Source organism: Chelmon rostratus, chromosome 24 (assembly GCF_017976325.1).
Source record: "Chelmon rostratus isolate fCheRos1 chromosome 24, fCheRos1.pri, whole genome shotgun sequence".
NCBI lineage: Eukaryota > Metazoa > Chordata > Actinopteri > Chaetodontiformes > Chaetodontidae > Chelmon > Chelmon rostratus.
This window is the reverse complement of record NC_055681.1, coordinates 14,242,912-14,268,589: the sequence shown is the minus strand read 5'-3', so window position 1 is coordinate 14,268,589 and position 25,678 is coordinate 14,242,912. Positions and strand designations below refer to the sequence as shown.

The following is a 25,678-nucleotide window of genomic DNA, read 5'->3' as shown; positions in this document are numbered from 1 at the left end:
GAGATCTTTGGTTCCAACTGCCGTGTCTTTGTGAGACATGGATTCCACATGCCTGGTTCCCACTGTGAAACATGGCGGAGGAGGCGTGATGGTGTGGGGGTGTTTTGTCCTGTAGCGATGGGTCATCCCATCTGGTTTGCGTTTAGTTGGACGATCATGTATTTTCCAACAGGACAATGACCAAAAACACACCTCCAGGCTGTGTGAGGGCTATCTTACCAAGAAGGAGAGTGATGGAGTGCTGCGGCAGATGACCTGGCCTCCACAGTCACCGGACCTGAGTTGTCTAAATAATGGGATAAAATAGTTATATTTATTTAAAGACTATCTGGCATTCTTATGACTCATTTGCTACATGACTTCTGTTGTAAAGCCAACATCAGATGGCAATATTATAACTGAAAGTTATTGTTCAAACTATTCAAAAAGGAATAATTTACTATGATCCTTAATCCAAGCAGAAGTTGTGCCTTTGACTTTTTCTACACCTTCATTTTTTGCCAGTTTCAGGATTGAATCTTGTATAATTTTAAACCTGGAGTAAAAACAGCACAACTCATCAAGCCTTTATCATTATGTAGCACCACTGTTCAGTGCTTTGAGATGTTTGTCTGACCATTGTTTATTTTTTGGCCTTCACAGCGCAGTGGTGTTTGTGTGCTCTGCCTTGCTGTGTGCACTTCGAATGTAGACTTTTGATTGATTTTGGTGTACAACTGCATTGCTACTATGAGTTGCTCTTTATTACAATCTGCTCTTGAATGTGACTGTGGTATTGGGCTTGGGGGTGGGCGGTAAGAATTACTCTCGCTGAGATGTTTTCACCCCAGAGACATAATAGGACGGAAATCAAACTTGTGAAAAACGTTGTATTACTCTGTTGAATCCTAATGACTGTTCAGATGCAAAAATCCAGGAAGGGGAAGCTCTAAAATTATCAAAATATTACTGTGCATTGAAGTCTCATTCAGTTATTACAGCACAAGGTTGTTGTTCCCCTTCACTTACTTTGGAATCACATTAGAAAATGATGACTTTGCAGCCAGTATTAACAGGAGGAACAACTACAGTTCCAGATATTCTTTCAAAGTGTTATGTTTAGTATTGTTGTTGTGAACCTCTCCATTAAACTCACAGTTACTGTGCAAGTTCAGTTTCAGTGTGGTGGAGTACAGAACCAACAAGAGAAAATCTGTCCAAACACATTCAGACTCGAGTGTATATTGTGTCTGTTCTCAGGTCAGATCATGCAGACTCTGGACAGACTCAAACTGAGAGAAAACACTCTGGTTTATCTGACGTCTGACCAGGGAGCTCACCTGGAGGAAATATCTGCCAGAGGGGAGGTCCACAGAGGATGGAATGGAATATATAAAGGTACAGCATGATGAGAAACCTCAATTTCTTTGTGATTTATTGCTGAATTTTCTTTTTTTCCTAAGAATTTAGGACACTCGTCAAGGTTTTTAGCATTTATTGCAGCAATACACATTAAACACATTCAATGACAATTCAAAATTCATATACAACTAAATGCTAATACATTAGCATCAACACTCAGAGCTCATCACCCTCTGTCTACCATGTTACAACTATTAAAAATTTAAAATTAATGAAAAAACCTGAATCTCAAATGAAACATCTACATAAAAATACTGCATTAGGTTTAATGACAAAATTAGAATTAAACAGATTTAAAAAAATTAAATCTTCAGTAGCTTTGTAACAATTACACAGTAACCCTTATTTGAAGGTACAAGCTTTGATTCAAATTAAGTGAAAAACATCAGTCCACTATTTCAAACACAAGATTATAGTACTACATTGATTGACAGGCCCTTGACAGAAAGTTTAAAAAAAGTCTAATTTCCATTAAAAGTTGTGTGCAGGCTCAGTATTGAATAAATGTAATGTGACTGTGCCTTTAAATATTACTCAGAGATGAAACTCACAAAGCAATATTCATTTCATGTCTATTTCTCAAATGTAATATTAAAAACAGTTCAAACACCACATCTCACAATCTGTCAGCTATAACAAAACTTCTTGAAGTACTCATCCTGACAGGTAATTTTGAGTTTGATTATTCTTTCATATATCCCTCTGAATTAAAGTAATATGAAAGACAGTTTTACGGCCTACTAGTGACGTAGGCATGCCAGCGTCTTGACAGCCATTGGGTGGATTGAAATTTGTGCTTTCATGTCCCCCTCAGGAGGAATTGTAATAACTTTGGTGATGATGTCGGGAAGTCTCACAGTCTCATCGCACAGTGGTTAGCACTGTCAGCTCGCAGAAAGAAGGTCAGAACCTGTGGCTGTGTGGGCTTTGCATATTGCATGCTCCTGGTGCCTGTGTGGGTATTCACCACATGATCCAGTTTCACGCTCACAGTAACCTGACCGCACAGCGCCACAGTGCCAGTTAGATGAAATAGAGACTCTATGTGTTCTGTTAGTATGAATAGTTATGTGTCTGTATGCATCAGTCCTGTGATAGACCTGTCCAGGGATACTCCTCCCACAACCCTGCAAAGAATAAGCACCATAATAATTGTTCATACAAAAGACTGAAGTCTGGGTAACTTTTATGTTTCTCTCACCTCAACTGCTAAAGTTCAAAAACTAACCGACTAACTTTGGACATCAGAATTTGACTTTCAATCTTAAAGCAGTTTATGTGGCTGTAGATCTTATTTAATGGTGTTCACTCATTTGGTAGTATACTATATTATATGCTAAAGCAAAAATGTATGTTAAGGCATGTAACATGGCCTGTAGTGGAGCTTAAATTTGAAATTAGTTTGAATTTGACAATTGATAATTATACTTACTTATTTACTTAGCATTACCCATAATTTTCCAGAAAGCAACTAATGCATAAGTGTTACTTCTTAGGAAGGATCCTAAAAAAGGATGATGTAATTTGGTCCCAGTTATAGGGAAAATTTAGAAGGTAAACCTCGAATTAATAAATTCAAATTTAAACCCAGAATCTGAGTCAGAGTGTGCAGCAGGTAAGCTGAACATGAAAAATATATATATATTTTATCAGTCAATTCAGCATATGTGGAGAATCCAATTTCCAACAATGAATTGAAAAATGAATGAATGTTTAATAAGAGCTTTTCTTCCAAGGACATTACTCTGGAAATCAACAACTGCTCATTAACTCAGGAGAAATAACTAAAATTAAAAAAATTTGCAAAAGTTCCCTCCAGGAAAGTTTCCTACTAGGAAACCTCTCAAGGGAAAATGTTACTAAACTTTACTAAACTTGATGATGAGGCTAAAAATGTAGATCCTGAATAAAACATTTTCATCAAAATAAGTATATGTAGTAGTATGTATTTTATTAAGTCAGACTAGTGGTCAACTGGTTTGTCCTAAGAGAGTCAGCAGCAGACTCTTGTCAGTGATTTGAGGCTGGCTGTTAGACAAAGGCTCACAGTATGAACTCAGATATGATGTAATCTTTCTGTTTGGACTCTGCAGACCTCAAAGAGCAGTGAGAGCAACCACTGTCTGATATGCTCTTTTATGTCTGCAATGGGCCAGTCCCAAGAAGCACGTTGTGCCTTTAGTTACTAGCCCAGCACTGCTTCGATACCAGGCATGATGAGATTTGGTAGCCTGATGAGAATTCTTTCATGACTTTGTGTTCTTTTATTTCCTCTGAGCAGCAGGGAAGTCCACCAATTGGGAGGGAGGGATCAGGGTCCCAGGAATTTTGCGCTGGCCAGGGAACATCCCCGGTGGCAGGGAGGTAGACGCGCCCACCAGCAACATGGACCTGTTTCCTACGGTGGTGCAGCTGAGCGGAGCTTCAGTCCCAGAGGACAGGTGAAGCTGCACAGGAGTGACACAGCGCTCCGTCACCACGTCAGTCACAACGTGTGGAGCCTGAAATCTAGGTCACATTTTAACAAGGAGAGCGGCAGGGGGACTCTGAGAGATTCTTTGGGCTCAGAGTTAGTGGGATCCAACATGTGAGCTAAAGAAGAGGGGGGTTTTAAGGTAATCCAGAAGATCTGACCAGGAGGGGCTCATCAGCCATTGTAAGTAGAGCACTGCATTAAGATTGAGATCCCACAGTTTCCGAAAGACTCAACACAAATCTGGTGGGAGTGGGCGGTTTAAACTCTGCTGCGGGCAGGAAAAAAATCCCTCAGGATTTTTGTGGGATGAAAATTGTAGAAATCAGTTAATGCTGGTTTATTAAGAATAAACACCACGAACAAATCGGACATTAAGCAAGTCCTCTCACATGACTGTAAACCAGACTGAACTGGTATACTGGTATAAAAGTATGTTGGCTCACTTTACCAAACAGGTCAATCATTTGGCCAAATAATACACAAAAATCTGATGTAGGTGTTTATTTTAAAGCAGAGGGGAAGAATGTAAGTTTGCTATGTTATTGTATGTCAGGACACGGTTGGGATTGGAATCCTGTGGATCTTGCAGGAGTGGGCAGTTCAGGCTTTGCCTCATCCAGGAGTGGGTGGTCCGGAAACACACATTGGACACACACATTGCAGGAGAGGCCGTTAATGGCCAGACTTCCGGCTCTAATTCACACTAATGAGCAGCTGAAAGTGTTTGAGTGTGAGAGATGATTTACTGTTGATTCCTGTTTGCTGGTCTGCAGGGAGATAGACGGTCATGACCTCATGGATTTACTTCAGGGGAGGGCCAAAAGGTCAAACCACGAGTTTCTTTTCCATTACTGCAACGCCTACTTGAATGCAGTCAGATGGCATCCTCAAAACAGTAAGTCCACCCGAACAGATGCACAAGAGTTATTGACACCATCTCGTGTATGGACACATATGTATGTAAAGGACCACACCATCAGTTTAGTATGTTTTCGCTCAGTAACTATAAGTGCCGCTCAAATACTCTAACATCTCAAATAGTGGGATTTTCCTGAGCTGCTGTGAGAACCTGGACCCGTATTCCTAAAGATTCTAAGAATCCTTTCAGAGAGCTCCTATCTTAACCTAAAAATTCCTAGCAAGGAGTCTTAGCTTAGGAGTGATTCCAGAACACTCTCAGAGAAGTCCGAGCAAGGAGTGGACAGAAACTCCTATCTCAGTGAGGAGGTGTGGTTGACCCCTGTTGCTAGGGATGAGTCATCATTTCAAACGCTGTGATTGGTTGATCCCAAAAGTTAGATAAAGGGGCGGTGTTTAGCTCAGTTGGTAGAGCAATCCTATCCTGCATGTCATTCTCACTCTTTCTGCCTCCCATTTTCTCTCTCTCTCTCAACTGTTCTGTCAATTAAAGGCCAAAAATCCCCCAAAATATACTTAAAAAAAAAAAAACCTAGATAAAAAATACACTTTTGGTGACAATGGGCAAAGGATGGATCGATAAAGTTAATCATAGAATCTAATCTTATGAACACTGTGCAATTGTAAAACAAAATATATTTCACATAAAAGAAAATATCTGTTAAATGAATAGTAAGCTATACTTTAAAATTATCCTTCAAAATGTGTGAAAACTTGCACAGTATTCACATAGTGATAGTCGTATTTATTTGCTTATATTAATTGCCATGCTGGTACGAACATGATTCCTGCACGATCCAATCTGTCGCATTTCATTAACTCACTGTCACCCAGTGTTTGGAGAAGATCTCTCCTGCCTCTTCCGTCCGCCTTTTTGTCCTCTGCTTAGGGAACTCCTAAGCCGCTTAAAAGTCCTCTTCCCTGCTCTTAACAGATCGCACCTTAGGAGCTCTCTTAAGAGCTAGGATTCTTTAGGAATAGCTTTTATCTTTACTTGGATCTACTCTTAACTTTTTGGGGAAATTCTAAGAAAACATCCTGATTCTAAGAATTTTCTTAGAATTTGGCCACTAGGAGCAGCTCTTTGCACTAAGAATCTATAGGAATACTGGCCCTGGTCTTTACTTGAAACACACTTCTACAAGAGACAGGGCTTTTCCATTTGCTCCTATTTCCAATTATATTTGATCCTATTTAGTAGGAAGCCTCCCTTTTAATGCTAACTCAATACTTCCTCAATATTTAACTGTTGTCTCTATAATTCAGTGTAAGGTACATTTCCACAGCACTAATTCCATTAGTAGAGTGGAGTCACACTCATCACACTCACAAAATGCTGTTTTCACTATTACATTATCAGTTAATTCTGCTTCCAGTCTTTAGTGGTTATTGCAAAAGCAATTTTATTTGCCTTTGGCAGTGAAAATCCAGTAATCTGTTCCTCTAGATGATGAAAACACATCAAACTCCAAAGTGCAGGGCAGCTGCCGATCTGGGCCACAGACCCACACGAGGACGTAAAAACGTCCTAGACATCACAACATCAATACACAGCTCAATGAACAGTAGTTATGTTTACTTTCCTCTGGATTTTTCATATTAAAAGTTGACCAGAGAAGAGAGAGTTTAGCTGCTGGAAGGCTTTTAATGTGAATCATCTCTGCAGGATGTTTTTGTCAAAAGCTTAATGCCAAATGAAAGCAAGACAAAAAAAACAACTGCTTGCATGCTGATGAGATTACTGTTGTGGAAATGTACATTATGTTGATTTTATGATGGGCGCTATTATATTACAGGTAATTGCACCTCTTCAGTATCTTTGGCTTTGTCCTGGCTTTTATTATTGACTGGCCTTATGTGTTTGTACTGACTATTATTCGAGGCTTGGTCATGTTTGATTATTATTTTTGCATATTTCTATCAACCAACGTGAGACTTTATTTTATTTTTTTCTCATGGTACACTGTCAAAATCAACCCGCAGACGCCTGAAACTTTGTTGAAACAAAGGTTTTTATTTTATAATACTAGGGCAGTGACCACATATTTACGTTACTGTGCGTTCAAATGCACTTCAAAATCTGAGACGTCGATCTGTTCATTTGTTTCGATCCAAGGGAAAAACAAAATACATGGTTGCATTTTAGTTGTGGTCTGGTTCCTGTTCACGCTAACTTACAAACTAACCAAGACCACAGACTCATTGACAAATTTCATGATTGCCGTCTTCAGTCGTCATCAGGGTGTCATCAGGACACACATGGGGAGATCAAATTTAGGTTTCTGAAGTTAATACAGCACTTAAAGGCTAATGATGTGTATATGTGTGTTCTTTGGTGTCAGAGAGAGCTCACAAAGAAATAACTGGTAACACTGGTAACTTGATGAATGGAACAGGCTGTCATGTGTCTTTGAGGAAGTGCAGAGTAGTGTTGTAGGATCTCACTTTTGGATTGTTATAAGAAGCCAAAAAGAGTCCACTATGCATCTCTTGAGTGGAAGAAAAAAGTCAGTTTCTCAGTAGGCAGAGAAAGTTTTTTTCTATCATGGGATTGTGCCAGTTTCAGTGCAAGCTGCAGTCAACTGGTTTCAGCAGCCCAGCAGCAGTAAGGCAGGCTGTGATCTCCCTTTTGGGAGAGTCAGGTATGAACCTCTGAAGTGGATGTAAAAAGTCACTTTCCTTGGGTGGATCATCAATTTAAAACATAGATAAAAGATAATTCAGAGCAAATGCAGGCACACAAACAAACGACTGTAATATGTACATTTTTGCATTACATTTGGGAAAGTGTTACCAAATAACTGATTCTAAGCATTATAAGTATTGTTACTGCAAATCCACCACATGTTATGAATAATGACTAACAAGTAGAAACAGGACGATAAGGAGGCATCTTGTACAGTAACGATTGAAGGCTTAATGAACTGACAAAGTACACAGAGTAGGATACAAGCACAGCAGTTTTTGACCCGTCAATCAGAAAAAAATACCCAAGCCGATGTTCATACATGTTACCATGGTTACAAATTCAGGAATCAGGAATCATTTATTGTCATCACACAAGTTTCCAAGTGCAACGAAATTCTGTTCAGTTACACCGTCCCAGAGGACACAATGGCACAAAAGACAGTACAAATACAGGGACAGGGACAGGAGAACCACGATGCAACCAGCAGGGCGGCGCCTCGCTTACTAGATGAAAAACAAATGAAAACAGGAGGGGAGGGAGAGGAGAGAGAAAAAAAAGACTAATCTCAGACTGCGCCCATTGGGGGGGGCACAGTGTGGGCTTGGTAAAAAAAAAAAACACCTCAGCACAAGCAACATTTAAGACATCATAACAAGACTGTAACACCTGCACATGTGGGTGGGGGAAGGAAGTTCGGGGGGGGAGACACAGCACAGTCGCCCGGGGGGGGCTGCAGCTCCTACAGGGCGCCGTCCTCAACCCTTGGCCTACTATGCCGCACGGGGGAAGGAGGGGGGTGAGGAGCCAAAGAAGGCGTTGAATTGAGGGTAAGGGTGAATGTCCCAGAACGAGGTGGGGTCGGAGCATCTTGTCTGCAGAAACATCCAGGAGAGTGGAGAGATAAGCGTCCTTGAGAAGGCCGCTTATGTCTGGGAGCCAATGGAGATAACAATTGTTTTGGGACGGGCCGACCTGGAATTTTTCTGTCTGCCCTTGAGTCTCTCTGGTCTCACGGTGGCTTGCTCCAAAATGTCCGAATTAGTGACCAATTCAGCCGAGCCGAGCTGACAGCTTCTCCAAGTTGTTATCCGACCGGCGAAGGAGGAAATTATTTGCATAAATACAGCAAAACATGCAAAAGGTTGATGATTAAAATTACTGTTCCTGTGAATAGTTAAATAAGTAGACGATGGACTGATCCCCATGAAGTTAAAGAATGAACCATCCTCTTCAATATTTTAAGTAAGATTAGAGCATTATTTTCGTTTCATACAGTTGTAGAGTCAAAAAAGGAAAAGAGCACAATGCAGAGATTTGGGCTCCCCAAGAGATTTGAGCTCTCAGATAACTTTTACCAAGGTCTCTGACCTTTATCTGCGTGTTAGGGCTATGGCTTGTTCACAATCATCACTGGGAAAGGCCAGGTGATGCAAATTTTAAAGCTTTATAAATACTGTGACTCCTTGTCACAGTGTGTGTCCCAACAATCAGCAGCAGGCTCCTCTACACTGCTGCTAGCAGTGTGAAAATTACAATAATTCATGCCCACAAAGCGGGAAAAGGCAGTAAGAAGACAGCAAGGTGTTTTCAGGTAACGGTTTCCTCAGTTCGTAGCGTAATCAAGAAATGGCAGTTAACAGTAATGATGAGGTCAAGCTGAAAGATGCAAAAGACCTTCAGGAACATTTAGCAGACTTCCATACGGTGGTGGACTGTTCTACTATGCAGTCACCTACATGGAAGAGTCATTGCTGAAAACCTGTCCTGCGCACTTACCACGAAATTCAGCATCAGAAGTTTGCAAGTGAACATCAAGCATGATGCATTTTGGAAAGAAGTCCCGTGGACTGATGAAGTTAAAATAGACGTTTTGGGCGCAATGAGTGAGGTTTTGTGGGGAGAAAAAAGGGGGCAGAATTTAACAACACATCAACTGTCAAGCACAGGGGGTCGATCATGGTTTGGGCTTGTGTTGCAGCCTGCATGCAGAACATTTCACTGGTAAAGAAGTGGGTTTAATTGAATACCAGCAAATTCTGGAAGCTGTAAAAAAGCTGAAGATGAAAAGAGGATGGCTTCTACAACAGGATAAAGATCTTGAACACACCTCAAAATCCACAATGGACTAACCTCAAGAGGCTCACAGTCCCCTGACTTAAACATCTCACAGAACTAGAAGCCTTTTTCAGGATGAACAGGGGTTCAAATCCTCCAAAACAGATTCTTAGCTGGCTACAAAAAGCTTACAGGCTGTGATTATTGCCAAAGGTGGTGTTACTTAGTACTGACCATGCAGGGTGCCCAAATTTCTGCCCTTTTCCATTATTTTGTCATTTTGAAACTGTAAAAGACGGAGATGAAAAAGTGACCAAAAATGTTTTTCACTCTGGAAATTGTCTAAAACAAAAATAATGCTCAAATCTTGCAAAAAACGTTGATGTTTTTCATCTTTATCTGTTTTGGAGATCAGTCCATCTTCTACTCACTTCACTATTCTTAATAACATCAATTTTGAGCAGGAGTGCCCAAACTTTTTCATGCAGCTGTACATGGCTGTTACAAGATTGATTCCTGAAAGTTAATTTTTCTTCATTGAAGAAACAGAAACTGCAGCTTGACTTTCTTCTCTGTGTGCCTCTTCTTGCTGTGGCTGCTGTAGAGGTGACTGTTGGCTGAGATTCAGTAAAGTGGACAGCTCATCTGCATGGCAAACGTCCCAAAAATAGACTGACTGCCTCGAGGCAGGAAGTTTCATTGAGTGGATTTATTTATTTTTCTCCAGGTAGCTCAGTGTGGAAAGCCTTTTACTTCACACCAAACTTCTACCCGGAGAATGAGACGGCCTGTTTCCACACACATGTCTGCTTCTGCACGCCGGACTCCGTGACCTACCACGATCCCCCACTGCTCTTTGATCTCTCAACCGACCCGTCAGAGACCACGCCGCGTACTCCTGACACCGAGCCGGCCTTTCACTCCATCCTGGCCGCGATTGAGGGAGCTGCGGAGAGGCATCGGAGGTCGGTGAAGCCTGTGGAGAGCCAGCTATCTGCACAGAACGTGATGTGGAAGCCCTGGCTGCAGCCCTGCCGCTCCACACTCAGTCAGCTCTGCCAGCAGCAGCAGGATGAGTAGGGTGCTGTCGCTTACGACAGAAGATAAGTCCAGACTGTCCAAACAGCATATCTAACTATCTTTCTGTTCAGGAGTCGGCCTGTGAGCTAATTCGTACTGACACTTTTAGTAAATACTGCTTTAAACATTGTTGTGATTCATTATGAAAGACGATCCTGTGTCATAATTACAGTGTGAGAGGTAAATTGACATCACAAAGAGAGTATATTAGGCCAAAAGCAGTTTACAGATGTATGCTTGTATCATTTGAGGAGGTGGTTACAGATGAGAAAGAAAGCAGCTTGGTTGATTCGGTAAGAAAAGTCCAGTATTCGACACTTCACCCACGAGGAGAGCAGAGGCCGTCAGATGTTGTCAAGACTCTTTAGGACAAACATAGGTGATCTCTCTAGGTATTATTGAGCCAAGGATTTTTTCATATTTTATAGCCCATAACTCCACAGTTGGCCTTGGACCACAATGTTGACTGAATCCAACTTGCTCTTATGTGTCCGCTTGCGTTCCTAACGCTGTTGCTGGGCTGGCTGTGGAGGTTCGATCCTGCAGTCTACATGTCGAAGCGGCCTTCTGCAAGAAAGAGCCACAATTTGGTCCCCATGCTGTGCCGGTGTGAGTGTGCATCAATGTTTATCACTACTGACGAGCAGGTGGCACTTTGCATGGTAGCCTCTGCTACCTGTGTATGAATCTATGTGTGAATGGGTGAATGCTGACTTGGAACAACAACTGGAACAATTGTGGAACATTTTGTAACACAGTACATAAGCCATGTTTTAGCCAGCAGTATATTTTTAGTTTGAAACCAGCATACAGTGTCTGGACCAGAGCTGGACCACAGCCTTTTACAGTGATTTTTGTAAATTTATTGTGCCGAGCAGACTGGGCCAGATCAACCTGATTTATGCTTGATCTGAGAGTCATGCTGTGTACTGGCTGTGCAACTGGGCGTAGATACACAAACAAGCTTCCCAAGTATGGGCCTGATCAGTTTTGCTGTCTGATGGTGAAATCAGTCATTTGGATTTAATTTTTGAATGGTTTGTATATTGGTGTTAATTGTTACTTAATAATCTTACAAGGTGTCTTGATATTCACATAATAATGGTGTATTTTGCACTTACTTACACTTATTGATCACCGGGACTGATGGAATGTGTAGAAATAATTTGCCTTGTATTATGCACTGATATGTTGTACTAATTGTATCCAATGTATAATATGCACTATGCACTCATGTTGTTGTTGGTGTAGTTAGTGTGCTCATAAATGGGTGCTGTCTTCTAAATGAGTAAAATTCTCAAGTCTGTGATATGAATCACCGGGACAGATTTCTGATTATGGTGTTTGTTGGTGGAAATCAAACCACCAACTCCTTAGATTGGTTGTTTTTTTTTTGCTTTACCAGCAAATAGTCCACTTATTGATGTGTAATGAGCAGGTGTTTGCCGACATGTTAGTCACAACAATTTTAGGTGACACTGTTTCAATTTGTGTTAACGGCTTGCTCTGCTGAACCGAAGTGACATAAATAAAGCCATTCAATCATTCATTCAGCTTCAGTAAAAGGAGCTCCACAGATTTTACCCCTGAAGATCGAGTGCCCAAAGAAGGCTCTGCAGATGAAAACCATTGTGGCTTTTTAGTTTCAGAGGTTGTTAGTATTTTAGTTTATGTTTTGGCATTTTTGCCCTTTCTTGACAGTTAATATTGAACAGACACCAACAGAGACATGCAAAAGGTCCCCAGCTGGAGCTGAATTAGGCACATTGTAGTGACCATCGGGCTACTGGGGGCACTCCCTGGAGGAACTGAACGTCAGGTATCTCAGCCTCAGCTGATTCGATCCCGATCGTCCTTTTGCTGCTATATGGACACAGTTTAGTGCAGTTTAGCCAGTGCTCACAAAAGTATTAAGAATCTGTAATAGCTCTAAGTGCAACCAGTGTCTTAATCCACATATTATCATTTTTAAAATATTTCATTTTAACTAAAACATGACGTCATCATCATGTGATCAGGCTGACATGTACCTCACTGTGGTTCTCCGGCACTGCTCGATTCAAGCCCGACTTTAAAACAGCTGTAACAGTGGCAGCGCACAAACAGCAGCAGCAGCTGACTGCGTGCTGATGGAGACCAGCCTGACTGCTGTGCTCAGACTTTGGTGATTTATCAGTGAAGTGTTTCTGGACTAGAGGTGTTGAGCACAGATCTTCAGAATGAACTGACCGTACTGAATCACCATTATCACTGACTTTTAGTTGTGGAGCTGTTGTCAGCACAGGTGCGATACAGTGTGTTACTTCTGTGTTAAAACTGTGATAACTCAGTTGTAAATGATCTAGTTACAGTATTACAGTTTTTCTCAGTCTTTTGGGCACGTGTCTTGAATCATCCTTAACATTTACAAAAACAGCAATCGCATTTCTAATTCCTACAAACAGCACCAGACGATGGATTACCTGCAAAAGCCGCTGACAGAATCCTCAGTCTGTCTCTCAAAAGGAAATATGTATGTCCATGAACACATCAGTGCCATCAGAACGAGTCCTTCTGTGATGGTTTACAAGCAAGCATGTACAAAGAAATATGTGGGAAGAACACGGTAATGCAAAAAAGAAGACTAAGAGTTCAAAAACTGTTGTAGATTGTATATACTGTGCATATACATTAATCAGTGCACATAACTGGTTCCACTGGTCTCGCCACCTACACAGAAACATCAAACAGAACCCAAGGAGAGAAAAAATACTTTTCTCTGGAAAGTAACTCTTAAGATCAAGATATGCTGGGCTTGCAGCTAACGACGAGCCCACCCAAATACAGTGCAAGATATGTCGTTCACATCCAGCCGATAAAACAGGTGGGTTTCATAGCGGCTGAAAGACATTTGATTAACATGTGAAGAGTAAGGAGCACATGACTGCAGCACAAGCTGTTGTGCTGCACATGTTTATGAGTTTTGACCACCAAAGTCCAATCAGTTCATCCTTGAGCACAAATTTGAAGGAATTCCCTCGTGGTGTCCCTGGCAGAGATCTAGTATCTGGCAGAGATCTAGTATCTTAGTCACTTAATTATTATAATTATGGATTGGCCATGTTTTTTTAGTCCTTTTTTAGTTTAGTTTAGTCACACTAATATAGGCTCAAAAAATAACATTAATTTTGCAAGAAAGAGAAAATATTGAACAGTAATGGACCAGTTAGCCTAAATATTTTCTTTTATTCGAATGTCCAGACCCGAGTGTCAGCTCACAAAAATTCTGACCCTTGGACAAATCCAGTTGAGGACCCCTGGCATAGATGAGGAGTCAGACTATTCAACAGAGAACCAGTTTCATAGCTTACAGACTAACATCCCTCCATATTTGTACACGCATAACACAGTGTAGAAAAGAATCATTAGCAGCTGTTATGGCATTGGGTTACACATACATTTCCCTCTGGGCCCTCGGGAAACACAGGTTTGTTTTTGCATTATGGGACCTTGTTGGCGGCTCTCATACCTGCTGGATGGATCTCTCAGCAGCACCGTGGCTCAGCAGGAACAGCTACTGTAGTAATGGGCTTACAGGCTGCAAGCATATTTACCAGAATGAATTTAGACAACACATGGACATTGCTGTTCTCTTACAGGCCAGAGCTGAGAGGATTTTTGTTTTCATCTACTGTGAACTCACTTTGTGCTGCATTCATTCAGGACTAGTGTTTAGAACCATGAAAACAATGTTTTACATTGTGACACTTCAGACCGACCTCCTGCAGCGACTTCACACCTCACAAATATTCACTCCTATGAGCCGACACACCACTTTTCAGTGAATTTCAACACGGAGTAACACGATGCAAGTGCGCAGTACTGTACAGTAAAGTAAATCTAATCATCTAACTAATAAATGGCCTGTTTCCAGACAGCAGTCTCCGTAAGTGTTTCATTACTGAGGGTGGATTTTCCAGCAAGACAAGCTGAAGCAAAACATGTTTAACACACAAGCTGGGGAACCCTTCACCCTGGGTAGAAACTGTAATTTGAGGGACGACTTAATCGAGCCACATTACCAGAACCAGCAGGTGGGCTAACATAACACCAGTGGGGAGACATTATTGGGTATGTGTGTGTGTGTGTGTTCTCTTTGCCTCATACAGAAGCTATTTTAGATGTTCGTTAATCACATGTTTTTATGATGCTTCTTGGGTAACATTTGAGATGCTTTGATGTGTTGATGCCAGTTAACTGTTAATGTCCAAACAGACAAATATGCAAACTCATGGTTTTCTCAGGAGTTTTTTTTATTTAAATGTTTTTTTTTCCAAAGCTGTATCTGTAAAACTGTATCCTCTATGCTGGAATTGCTCATTTGTTATAGAGGCGAGTCTCTTAACATGCAAGCTCCATCCACTGCACGTTTAGGACTTGTCATCTGCACTGCCTCCAAAGGCAAGCACAAGCAGAAAAAAAGAGAGAAAGATGAACGTTTGTGTTGCACAATGCAAATATAAGCTATTTCGAGTCCGTCCACAATTTACAGTGTATTAACCTTTAATTTATTTCTAATAAATACATTTACATAATAATGAATTTGGACTAGAGTCACATTTAGTTGCCGCATCATCATTTCAGAAATGTGGCTGACATTTCTAAAATTACACACACACACACACACACATATATATATCCTCCTGATAAGAGGATATATATATGTGATCAATCCCTGTAAGAAATAACAAAGTAAAAGTGATCTTTGCACTTGTCAACATGACGTCATAATTATAAAAGCTGATTTGGGTGCAGCCTACATTCAACTATAAAAACAAAAGTAATATCAAGGTGAAATGTCAGGAAGGAACGTGGACAGAACAGCGCAACACAAACGGTGAAGGACAGAAAGTTTCATTGTGCATTTGATCATCTTAAATAATCTTAAATCACAAACACAATTCAGATTTATTCTGCTCCCACCATAGTTTGTATGCATCCTCGATCAAAGCTCCTCCGACAAGCCTCCTCTCCCCATCATGTAGTGCAGGAATTGAGGCATCCTTCAAGACTGCGACTGAGACCCCCCGTCACAGGGTATTTCACAAACTGCAAAAAGTCCTGAAGTCATCCGGCTGTTCTGATACGCTGTAGCAAATGAAGCACAGGTTTTAATTAAGGCTGCAGTTGGTGCCTTTTGAGTATTAACAGCCTGAATATGTGCAGATAGTGCAACATAATCAATTTGCCTGCTTCTTCAGTGAAGCAGCAGGCTGTACTGAACATGTGAGTCTGTCCTGAGGGAGGAGCAGCTCCCGCACACCAGTTCAACCGGCTCAAAACTGATGAAGAACCTGCTCACATCTGACGCTGGAGGAAATCAAACAGCAGCCCAGCTGCGTAGAAACCCAGCGGAAACGTCCAGCACTTCAAAGACGACTCTCGTTCTCGTGTCCTGAGGGAGCTCCCAACATCCATGACGGCAGCGTGTGCTTCCTGTGAAGTGCTGCGATATCCAGTATTTTTTTTTCCCACCGCATCGAGCTGGGGGGAAGTTAAATGCCTCCTTGGAAAATTGATGAAGGGTCCATGTTCGTATGAGGGCTTTCATTATATTCAGCTGCTGTCACAGAGCACAGGGAGAGATCCAGGATGTGTGTGTGTGATAACTCTTTGCTGCTTGAAGCCTGCAATGATACACACACTCCTTCATGCTCTGCTTTAGAAATACACACTAAGGCCTTGGTACTACAAAAAGACATCTTAAGGATTTCGCCAAACAAACCAAGACAGGTGATGTTCACAGATCAGTCAGCCCACAAGGAGCTGCTGCTTCAATACGTTTCAACACGTTGTTTCTCTGCACCATCATTCCGTGGAGACTGGAAATTAAAACCACACCAGAAATAAATACTGTAAAATCCATAACATTTATTCTCACATGTCTGTAAATGGTTCTTCATGCCTGTTCTCAGAGTCAGTTCCTTCCATCAGGGGATCTGACTGTCAGCTCATCCAGGACTCTCTCTTCAGGAACCTCACAGCGTCCCTGAAACCTTCTTCACACAAAGACTGCATGCTGCTGGTGGATGGGGGGAACAGAGCCTGGTTCAGACGTTTGATGTTCTCCATGGAGAACTGAGGAAACCCAAGAAAATATTACATTTAGGTCAAATCATCAAAATCAGTGACAGAAGATGAACTGGAACAGCAAGCCATTGTTTCCACTAAAAGTAAGTGAGTATTTATTATAAAAGACAATTAATAGCGTGTGCAACACAAAGATTATCAAATATTTTCATGTCATGCATTACCAAGACCACAAATCCTCATTTAATCAGCTTCAGTTTGGGCACCTTTATTGTGTGTGTAGATTTGTGTTTTTGGCTTCACCCAAATTACAACAAAACTAAGTATGTTTTATCGTTCGGTTTTATCTGCTATGTTTATGGCAGGGATGGCAGAGAGAAATAAGATATATCTAGTATTTGATACAGACAGTACTTGTTAGTCGGATACTTTAGTAGTTGGTTTCAGTCTGCACATGAGATTTGTTGACATGAAAAATATATTATCACCAGACTTATTAAGACAGAATATCATTATTTTTTTAGGTTTATGATATCTCAGGGCATATTTCAAAATGGCTTGTTAGAAGGCTGCTACTTCTTCATATTAACACTAACAGTTAACTGGGACAAAATACTGGGGATCTTTAAACCCTTAGGTTATGTCAGATTCGCTTTTTCAGGCCACTTTGATGAAATGATCCATTACTCACCATTATGTTCATGTTGGCCAGTCTGAGTTGACTGTTGAAGCGCCCCCTGTGGACAGGACATACATCCTGCACTCCAGCGAAGGGAGACACGGTGATGGTTCGTCCCATGGGCAGAATTGGCAGGCTGTCAGTGAACCCTCCATCAATCCATTTCTGATAAAAGAAACCCAGTATATGGTGACTGCCATCGATCCAGATCACAGAATGTCTTGAGTTAAGACGAAGGAATTTGTTGTTTTAGACTTCCACAGAAGTTTTGCTGTTTGCATTTAGGGAAACTCCAGAGAAAAAGCAGAGCAGTGTGTCATTAAACATGCAAAGGTCAATGGGTGAGGACGTGAACATTTTGACTTGTGATAGTAGGGAAATCACAGACATTATTAATATCACTACCAGCAGTGTCCAGTAAGCCTTTACAGTGTCCAAGTCAGCCAGCATGAACAAAACCAGGACCCTGAAACTGAAGCGGCCGAATGGATTCAGCATTTAGCCCGATGTTTTTCTACTTTCACATGTCTGAATGTCCTCACATTTAAAGAGAATATGTTTGAATAGGAATATATAATTCTTATATACAAGGCACTGTCAAGAATTATGTTTTTACAGCATTTCAACTTCTGAAACAAAGCCACCGTCAGGTTACAAACGCAGTGCCTTTACATTGAAATAGCTCTAAATTCATACAGCCAAAATACCTGATTGGTTACTTTGGACACACCCCTGTCGAGACAGTGAATAGTCCAAGCGCAGTGAACGAGCCCATTACCTGTCCTCTGAATTCCACTGGTTTCAGTCCAGCATAGACAGGCACATAGCTGCTGGCCAGCAGAGCCTAGAGAAGTTGCAAATGGGGGGTAGTTACTCAGTAAGCACTCACTGACACACGGTTGCATGAAAGAATGACTCTTCTGCAGGGAGGTCGTTGAAATCTTGGCCTCGTCCACATCTAACATGAGCAATCCTTTATGTAAATGTCACATAAGGGAGAGACACTGGCTACAGAGAGGCCCTCAAATGCTATTCCTTTAAGTATGCTGACATTTATTTCACAAGTACTGACTTTGTTTTTTTTATTTCTGTCGCCAGAAAATGACACTAACAAACGCTGCGCTGAAGAATTAAGGAACACAAGGACCTGAAATAACCATAAACATTCATGACTTCTTCTAAACTGGAGACATCAGCATCATGTTGAGTGAGCAGGTTACCTTTATGAGCTCCTCCCTGGAGGTAAACCTGGACACGATGTGGTTCTTGCCACTTTTGGAGTGTGTTATTGAGACGTGGAGGCGGTCGGTGGCCAGACGGTGGGCCTCGCTGGGCAGAATCTCTTCTATCCCCTCCCTGGAGAGTATCCACACACAGATGCAAAATAATAACATCTCCACAGGGCATCGTAAACTCAGCGCTCTTTACAGCAACATGTAATCATTACTCAATCTGTGAACATATACCGAACCCCCAAAGCATACTAATGAAGGTTACACTGGAACAATACAGTCTGCTCACAGTTTTATTTTACACAACACACACTTCGTGGTTCAAGATTTAGTCATTTTTGTGTTTCTGTTTGTTTGTTATACAGACATTTTCATGGATTTTGGGGCCAAATCCTTTATCTTCTTAAAGCGACCTTGACTTATACAAATGCCTACTACAGAATGTCCTCGTGATGATAAAGGACAAATATATGGACTTGCTTAGACTGAGAGGCAACATACATACATCCACAGCGCATGAGGTGCAATGAAGCATGAGGTGCAATGAAGCACCCACATCCATTTTTCTATGCAACCTTGGATATTCACAGGATCCAGCTTTCTTAGTTGTGGTAACAGATGCAACATCATCTTACATCACAATTTCCTGAATAGCACATACAGTAAGTATTAGCAGCAGGAAAACATCATTGTGTCTCTCTTTTCTTTTCTCTCTCCTTCTCTTTCACTGCTAACTTACAAACGAGAACACACCTCTTGTTTTTCTGTATATGTGTTAAAGGATAACTTTCGTTTTTTACAACCTGGACGGCGAAACTCGTTCATATTCCAATATTTAGTTATGATATGCTGGTGCTATTCCCCTCTGAGCCCGTGGTAGCATGTTATCAACAACTACCTCTGACGTGGATGATGTCATTACCGAACGCCGCGCGCTGCGAGAAGCCAGCCACAACACGGCTATCTTTGCAGCGGTCGGCTACGAATACGCAATAACGAACCATAGCTGTGCCAAACTACAGCTAAACTAGCCGACCGCCGGCTCAGAGGGGAATAGCACCAGCATATCATAAAAAAATATTGGAATATGAACGAGTTTCGCCGCAGATTATGCGTTATATAGAGGCTGCGCATGGATGCCCTGAGTACTCGCATTATACGGATATACTACTGTCTCCCTACTAATTACTGCCTGGAAAACATGTCAGATGAATGGATGGATAAAAGATGAAAGCCTTCTGCACTTTATGTTGGGAATATTGGTGCATTCTTCATTACTTCTACCGAGGAAAATTACAAAATCGTGGTAAGTGAAGGCTCGTATGTGTGCTATGCGGTTAAACACACACTCAGATGCAACAACAGCGACTGTTTTGTCAAGCTCAACAGTGCTTTGTTTCATAACCCGAATGTTGTGAAGACGATGCAGTTGGGAAGAACGAAAGCTGAGATCATTACAATGAATATTCAGGAGCAAAGGTGCTGGATAATTTTGATGATCTGGCCCATGTATTTCTCATTTACTGAAGCCTCAAACAAGAATATAGGAAACCGTTTGCAGTGATATTTTTCTGTGCAACGTTAATTCTCTGAAGACAGAAATGAAATTGCAAATAGCTTACATCACGCTCTGGTGAACTGTCTGGAAAAGTATGAACTGGATGTTAGAAACATCACAGCATGCTGCATCAACTTTGGAAAACACCACAAGTTTTACGCCTCTGTCATTGCACACTTTGACAAGTGAAAATGTAATGGTGAAACTCAAACCGGTCAGCCTCTATTAGGATCCCCCCTTCACTGAGCTGGAGCAGGTGGTGGCTGCTCTTAGAATGACAGAAACGGTCAGTATGGACCAACTTCATGAAGGGTTTTGTGCTAGCCAGGAGGAAATACACAAAGCAGACAGCATACCACAAAATCCACTCGTAAGGAGTGGGTGGCAGTTTTTCAAAACAAAGGGAAAGCCAACTCGAGCAACATGTTCTTCGAGTTCTTCAGGATTTTCTCTCTGATGAACATTAAATGCTCAGACTCAGCAAACAGATGCTGTGAAACTGTGACTTGCTATGGAAGGACTTCTCTCTGGCTCTGCAAAAGGACAAAGGGCTGCTTAAATCTGTCAAGGAAGGAACAAAAACCTATGGAAAAAATCTTTGATTATTGCAATTCATTTGTGAGAAATGCTCATCACCAGGTTTTGCATCACATAAAATCGTGAATTTTTCACACCCCTAATACAAATTAGAAATTTTGCTACAGTTGTGATATGACATGGATGACTGCTCAGTCCCACATCAATGTTTCAGTCATATCTGCTCTGTGTAATTACCGTAGTATGAGCATGAAGTTGTATCCCGGTGTGACGGCTCCAAACTGCTGTCGCCTCACGCTGTCAGCAAACCAGTAGGTGAACTCTTTACAGTGCTGCAGAAAAAGGAAACAAGTACTCTGATGACATCACACCTCATTCAGTGAGTACAGTGAGGACAGTGTACAGCATTCACATTTGAAAATGTTGGATGATACGTACATGTTAAGCACGGTGTGGCTGGGTTTGGCCAAATGCTAAATGCTAAAATGCTCGTGGCGTGTGAGGATTTTCTGTTTCTGACAATTCATTCAGCCCAAAATGTCTGAAAACTCTGGGGACCGCAGCGGGATGGACAGACTGAGAGGACTGATTACAGTGTGAAAGAGTGGCCGAGTGTACTGGTTATAATGAGACAGAGATGCTTAGAGGACTGGTTATAATATGAACTTAAAATGGTCAAGCAAAGAAGCTGAACCAAGAGCAGAGCAGATGTTCATACAGGTGTGTAGCCTAGCAACACAGAGGTTTGTGTGCACACTGTGGCGTGTAAAAAGTGTCTGTAATATGTGTGTTTGTGGCTGCAGCCGCTGTGGAGTTTATATTGTTCATGCATCTGTGTTGTCCACTTTAATCATGTTTTCTGCTAATAAAGGGGCACTTTTTTCTTTTCTGTAGCCTAATACTGCTTACTGCACCTGTCACTGGGACTTTTGTCCTCTTTTCTGTTTAATTCTAGTGAGGCTACACAGAAGAGAGCCATTGTATATTTAGAACTGATATAACTGATAATCAGTGTCTGGTTATTGGATTTTGGTTACTAGTGCTAATTTATTGTTTGTTTGGACCTCAGGACTCTGTGATGTGATGTTCCCCTTGTGTTGTGAATGTAACTGCACCCTAAAAATGTTTTGAATGAATGAATTTACATTTAAAGAATCTACAGCAAGTCCAGCGGCCCAGGCTCTTGACTTGCACCCTCTGGATACACCAGATGAATAAAAAACTTCACAGATACATTTAATTAACTTTGCATTATTAAGTTCTGTTAAAATCCAAACAAAGTCATCCATGTGTTCTCTCTAATATAATGATCTCTGGCTGTAACTTTAAACATTTTTGAGCGAGTGGATGTTAAGTCTTCAGAAGACAGGCAGTCCTCCTGCCGGGATGTGAAATCTTTCATGCTGAATATCTGAGAAGAACACTTCAGCTTCGTCTTTAACTCCACACTCACAATTTGTAAAACTGCCAGCACTACAGAAGAAGAGAAAAAAATGGTGACAGTGAAACTTGGGACTAAAACTGAGTTGGGCCCCCAATTGGATGCTGTGAAAGACGCTGTGTGCAGGTCTGCTCCCCTGATGGTTCCCCGGACCTCACCCTGTTCACCACTGCTCTACTTTATGCTGAATAAGGGGACGAACACTTTACCTCTAACTTGTCAGGAGCCGTGATCATTACGGCAGCCACCAGGGCCCCGGCTGAGGCCCCTGCACAGGCCCTGAGGGAGCCCAGGAGCTTGTCCCCATGGCGGAAAAAGGCCTCCACAGCACCCAGGTGGTAGATCCCCAAGAAACCTGATGCAGCAAAGGACAGGTTCAAGACTGTCATCCTGCAGCAACACCTGCAAAGACACGACATAAATCCTCAGATGTGATATTCTACATTCTGTTTTAGGTAATGTGCAGCCAATAATGACAAGCTAAAAGTCTGTATGTGTGGACTTTGACTCATTTTAGACAGGCCAAAGATCCAGGTGGGGCAGGTGAACTGTCTGTTTCTGAGTTTCACAATAAAGAATGGGTTCTTATCTCAGGGGGCTTTTAAGGAAAACCACTAATTATGATAAACATTACTACGACCAGTAATAATAATACTATTAATAATATCATAGTAATAACATGATAATCAAATATGAACCCATGAGTTCACATTTTAACAATTGTGAGGCCTTGAATATCTCGATTTTAGTTGAATATTATTTTGTAGAGGCTGTATTCGGTGAAAAACTCTTTCCGTTGACATTATGCATACCTCTACAGCACGATGTATATAACAGTTTGAGCAGTTTGAGCATGACGAGCCATATTACGAGTCCATTAAAAACAGTTTTAAGAATGAATGCATGAGTAAGTTGACAGAAACCTGATGGCTGAAGCAGTTTGTGTAAGCTTCAAAGACAAACACAGCTAGCTAACGTTACTGATGTAACCCCAACCCGAGGTGAAGCCGAAGAGAAGACTTACCTTGTTTATAGTCATACATAGAAAACCTTTAGCGTTTCCTATTTTTTTTATTAACAGAGGTGAAACCACTCGTTATTAATGGATAAAGTGAACATGTAATCCACATTTAGTCGCAAAACTACACCGCCAGCTTCCGACCAGCGCTACTCAATGAGCAACGGAGTCAAGTAGTCGGAGACAGTAAACAACAGCTTTTCCGCTCACGATTTTCAAAATAAAACCACCGTCAAAAGGAAATAACAAGGACCTTTGTGCTTTGTTGTTGTTGCCATCAGCACCATACTTAACCAAATGCACCTCCATTCAGTTAACTGCACGTTTTTGCTTGCACAACAGATTGTGTATTGAGGGCGGCTCAATGGAGCGATTTTCTCCAAGTTTAAGTAATATAACAGTAATCTGAATCACTGTTTTAGTTCAGTCTTGTCAGTCCTAACAGCACCAAGCCAGAGAGAGAGATAAGTTGGCAGATAATTTGGGCATAACATATGGAACAGTTATCTGATCCACCAGGTCAAAATAGTTGAGGCTTACATGTTTAAATTCCTCTTTTTTACTATTTTATTTTTTACTATTTTATATTACTATATTATTTCATTAAATATCCTAAATTTGATCTCTCTCGAAGGCACTTTGGAAAAGGCTACACAACCAGTTCCAATTTTTATTGTATATCATTTTTTTAACAAATAATTAACCCAAGAATATTAACATCTCCATATGCTGATATGCACTTCGCGACAGTTGTTCTTTAACTTTGCAACACTGCATCCCCAGCTTCAAACTGGAAGACCTGTGAAGTACATACTTTGCATTCATCACTTCAGGCATCACCAAATAGGATATTGTTGGTTCATTCAGCCACAGTAGAGACATCCTGACATATTTTGTACAGGTGAGGAATGAGTCCCGTCTCCTCTGACAGATTCCACCCGTGAGGTTTACTTCCTGTGGCTTCTTGACAGTTGCACACATGCTCACCCCCAACTTGTCACACACGGGAGCTTGGTTGAGACCCCTTGGCATCACAATTTAAGGCACTGGGTACTCCTTTTGTCTCATTTTTCAAAGTGCAGGGCTGCACAGTCAAATTGGCAACAATAAATATTGAACACCAGAATTACTTTCAAAATAAGATATACGTGTTATCATTGTAAAATGGTTGCACTTTAGTTAATTTTAGGCAACAAAACTAGCTGGTTAGGTTTAGGAAAATACGTTTTTTCTTAAAATAAATATGTTAGTTCTATGTTCTCCTATCCAGCCACTCCTACCTCCTCTATAGGTGCACTTTTCTTGCTCTTTGTTCAAGCATCTGTACGCGATGAGTTAGGAGTGAGACAGGGTTGACAATATATCACAACGCGTTCAGTCCACAAGCTCCAAAACCAACCCAACCACACTGTAGCAAGAGCCCAATTAAAAGTCTGAGGCTATGGCAGCTTTTGAGCTCTCAAGGTCTGTGTGAAACAAAACACAAACCTCACATCCACTGCTGCGTCTAAAGAAAAGAAAAGTCCACTCTAGGTGTTTAATTAGTTCAAATACACAGAGTATTTGAACAAAGTAGCGATGCTGTCGCCCCAAAAAATTGCAATAAAAATCCTCCTATGGGATTTCTCATTGTCCGTCATATAATAACCAAAATACTGTAATAAACCAGGGTGCACTCCCACCCCCAGCAGTGTCCCTGGAGTGCAGTTCTTCCTCTGCTACCACTTCAGTCAGCATTTATTTCCCGTGGATTCTCTGCGTTTTGCTCTCGCCGTGCTTTCCTGGCACGTCAGCACAAATTTCCCGCTCCTTTAGTGTTGCTTATGATTATGTAGAGCCTCAGGTGGATTAGGTGGGTTACACACAGTGGAGAAAAAGCAGAGCTGAACTCCATCAGAGGAGGCAATGGTATTAGGCTTCTGAAATAATGGAGAGAAGATAATGCATTTTGTTTGGTGAAGGACTAATACAGATGATAGTTTTGAAGCCACAGGAATGTTTTATTATCTGGAATGAGTCACAACATGATGAGTTCCTGTGATGTTGACTTTCTCGTGGTGATCTCACTGAACTGAAACTCCTAAAAAATATCTTTTTCAGCTTATTCGCAGAGTGATCTTTGATGAGCTGGGGAACTAAGAAAATTCAGATTTTTCCTAGATTTCAAAATCCCAAGATGTATTCCCAAATTATTGTCAAAGATACAGCTTCTAATGCAGGAAGTCGCACTGATAAAAATGCTGACAGCAGACTGTTTGAAAATGGGTCACTTTAATCAAACTCACAAAAAAACGCCACCTTTTCCACATAACCTTTGCAGGACCCAGCCATGCAGATAGCGTCCATTTTATTTGCTGTGGTCACGGTACATGGCAGACAGATGCCTTTATCCAAAGCAACTTATATTATGTTCATTTAATGTCTGTTGGAACAATAGCAAAACAAAACCAAATCAGTTGTAAAAGGACCATTGAGATCTTATAGATCAAAGGTAGCAATATATCAAGTAAATGACCTGCTTTCAT

General features: G+C 41.2%; 2 protein-coding genes across 6 annotated transcripts in view; one reads left to right on the top strand and one right to left on the bottom strand.

The window, feature by feature from the left end:
* The window catches only part of sts (steroid sulfatase (microsomal), isozyme S), a 28,336-nt gene extending 16,487 nt beyond the window's left edge, over positions 1-11,849 (top strand). For all 4 annotated transcript variants that reach the window (XM_041966453.1, XM_041966450.1, XM_041966452.1 and 1 more), the window contains exons 7-10: positions 1,240-1,377; positions 3,683-3,842; positions 4,651-4,772; positions 10,267-11,849. In XM_041966453.1, coding sequence (XP_041822387.1) covers positions 1,240-1,377; positions 3,683-3,842; positions 4,651-4,772; positions 10,267-10,619 — 773 coding nt within the window. In that variant the 3' untranslated portion in view covers positions 10,620-11,849. The remainder of the gene's footprint in view (positions 1-1,239; positions 1,378-3,682; positions 3,843-4,650; positions 4,773-10,266) is intronic.
* Positions 11,850-13,675: 1,826 nt separating this feature from the next.
* Positions 13,676-23,321, bottom strand: pnpla4 (patatin-like phospholipase domain containing 4). Of its 2 annotated transcripts, XR_006008039.1 has the most exons (8): positions 23,160-23,321; positions 22,345-22,537; positions 20,932-21,026; positions 18,588-18,723; positions 18,146-18,211; positions 17,380-17,532; positions 16,540-16,736; positions 13,676-16,285 (listed from the first exon to the last, which is right to left on the bottom strand). XR_006008039.1 is itself a non-coding variant. In XM_041966455.1 (7 exons), the coding sequence occupies exons 2-7, from the start codon at positions 22,522-22,524 to the stop codon at positions 16,605-16,607; spliced, it is 762 nt and encodes a 253-aa protein (XP_041822389.1). In that variant the 5' UTR covers positions 22,525-22,537; positions 23,160-23,321; the 3' UTR covers positions 13,676-16,604. The 2 variants fall into 2 exon arrangements, 1 of the variants encoding a protein (XP_041822389.1); XM_041966455.1 differs by having other exon boundaries at positions 13,676-16,736.
* Positions 23,322-25,678: the final 2,357 nt, after the last annotated feature.

Excerpts from the sequence above, each read along its gene's own strand:
- pnpla4 (XM_041966455.1), bottom strand. The coding sequence starts at position 22,524 with ATGACAGTCTTGAACCTGTCCTTTGCTGCATCAGGTTTCTTGGGGATC. Across the intron at positions 18,724-20,931 it reads AACTTCATGCTCATACTACG|GGAGGGGATAGAAGAGATTC; the intron begins GTAATTACACAG and ends GATACTCTCCAG. Across the intron at positions 16,737-17,379 it reads TGGCCAACATGAACATAATG|TTCTCCATGGAGAACATCAA; the intron begins GTGAGTAATGGA and ends GGGTTTCCTCAG.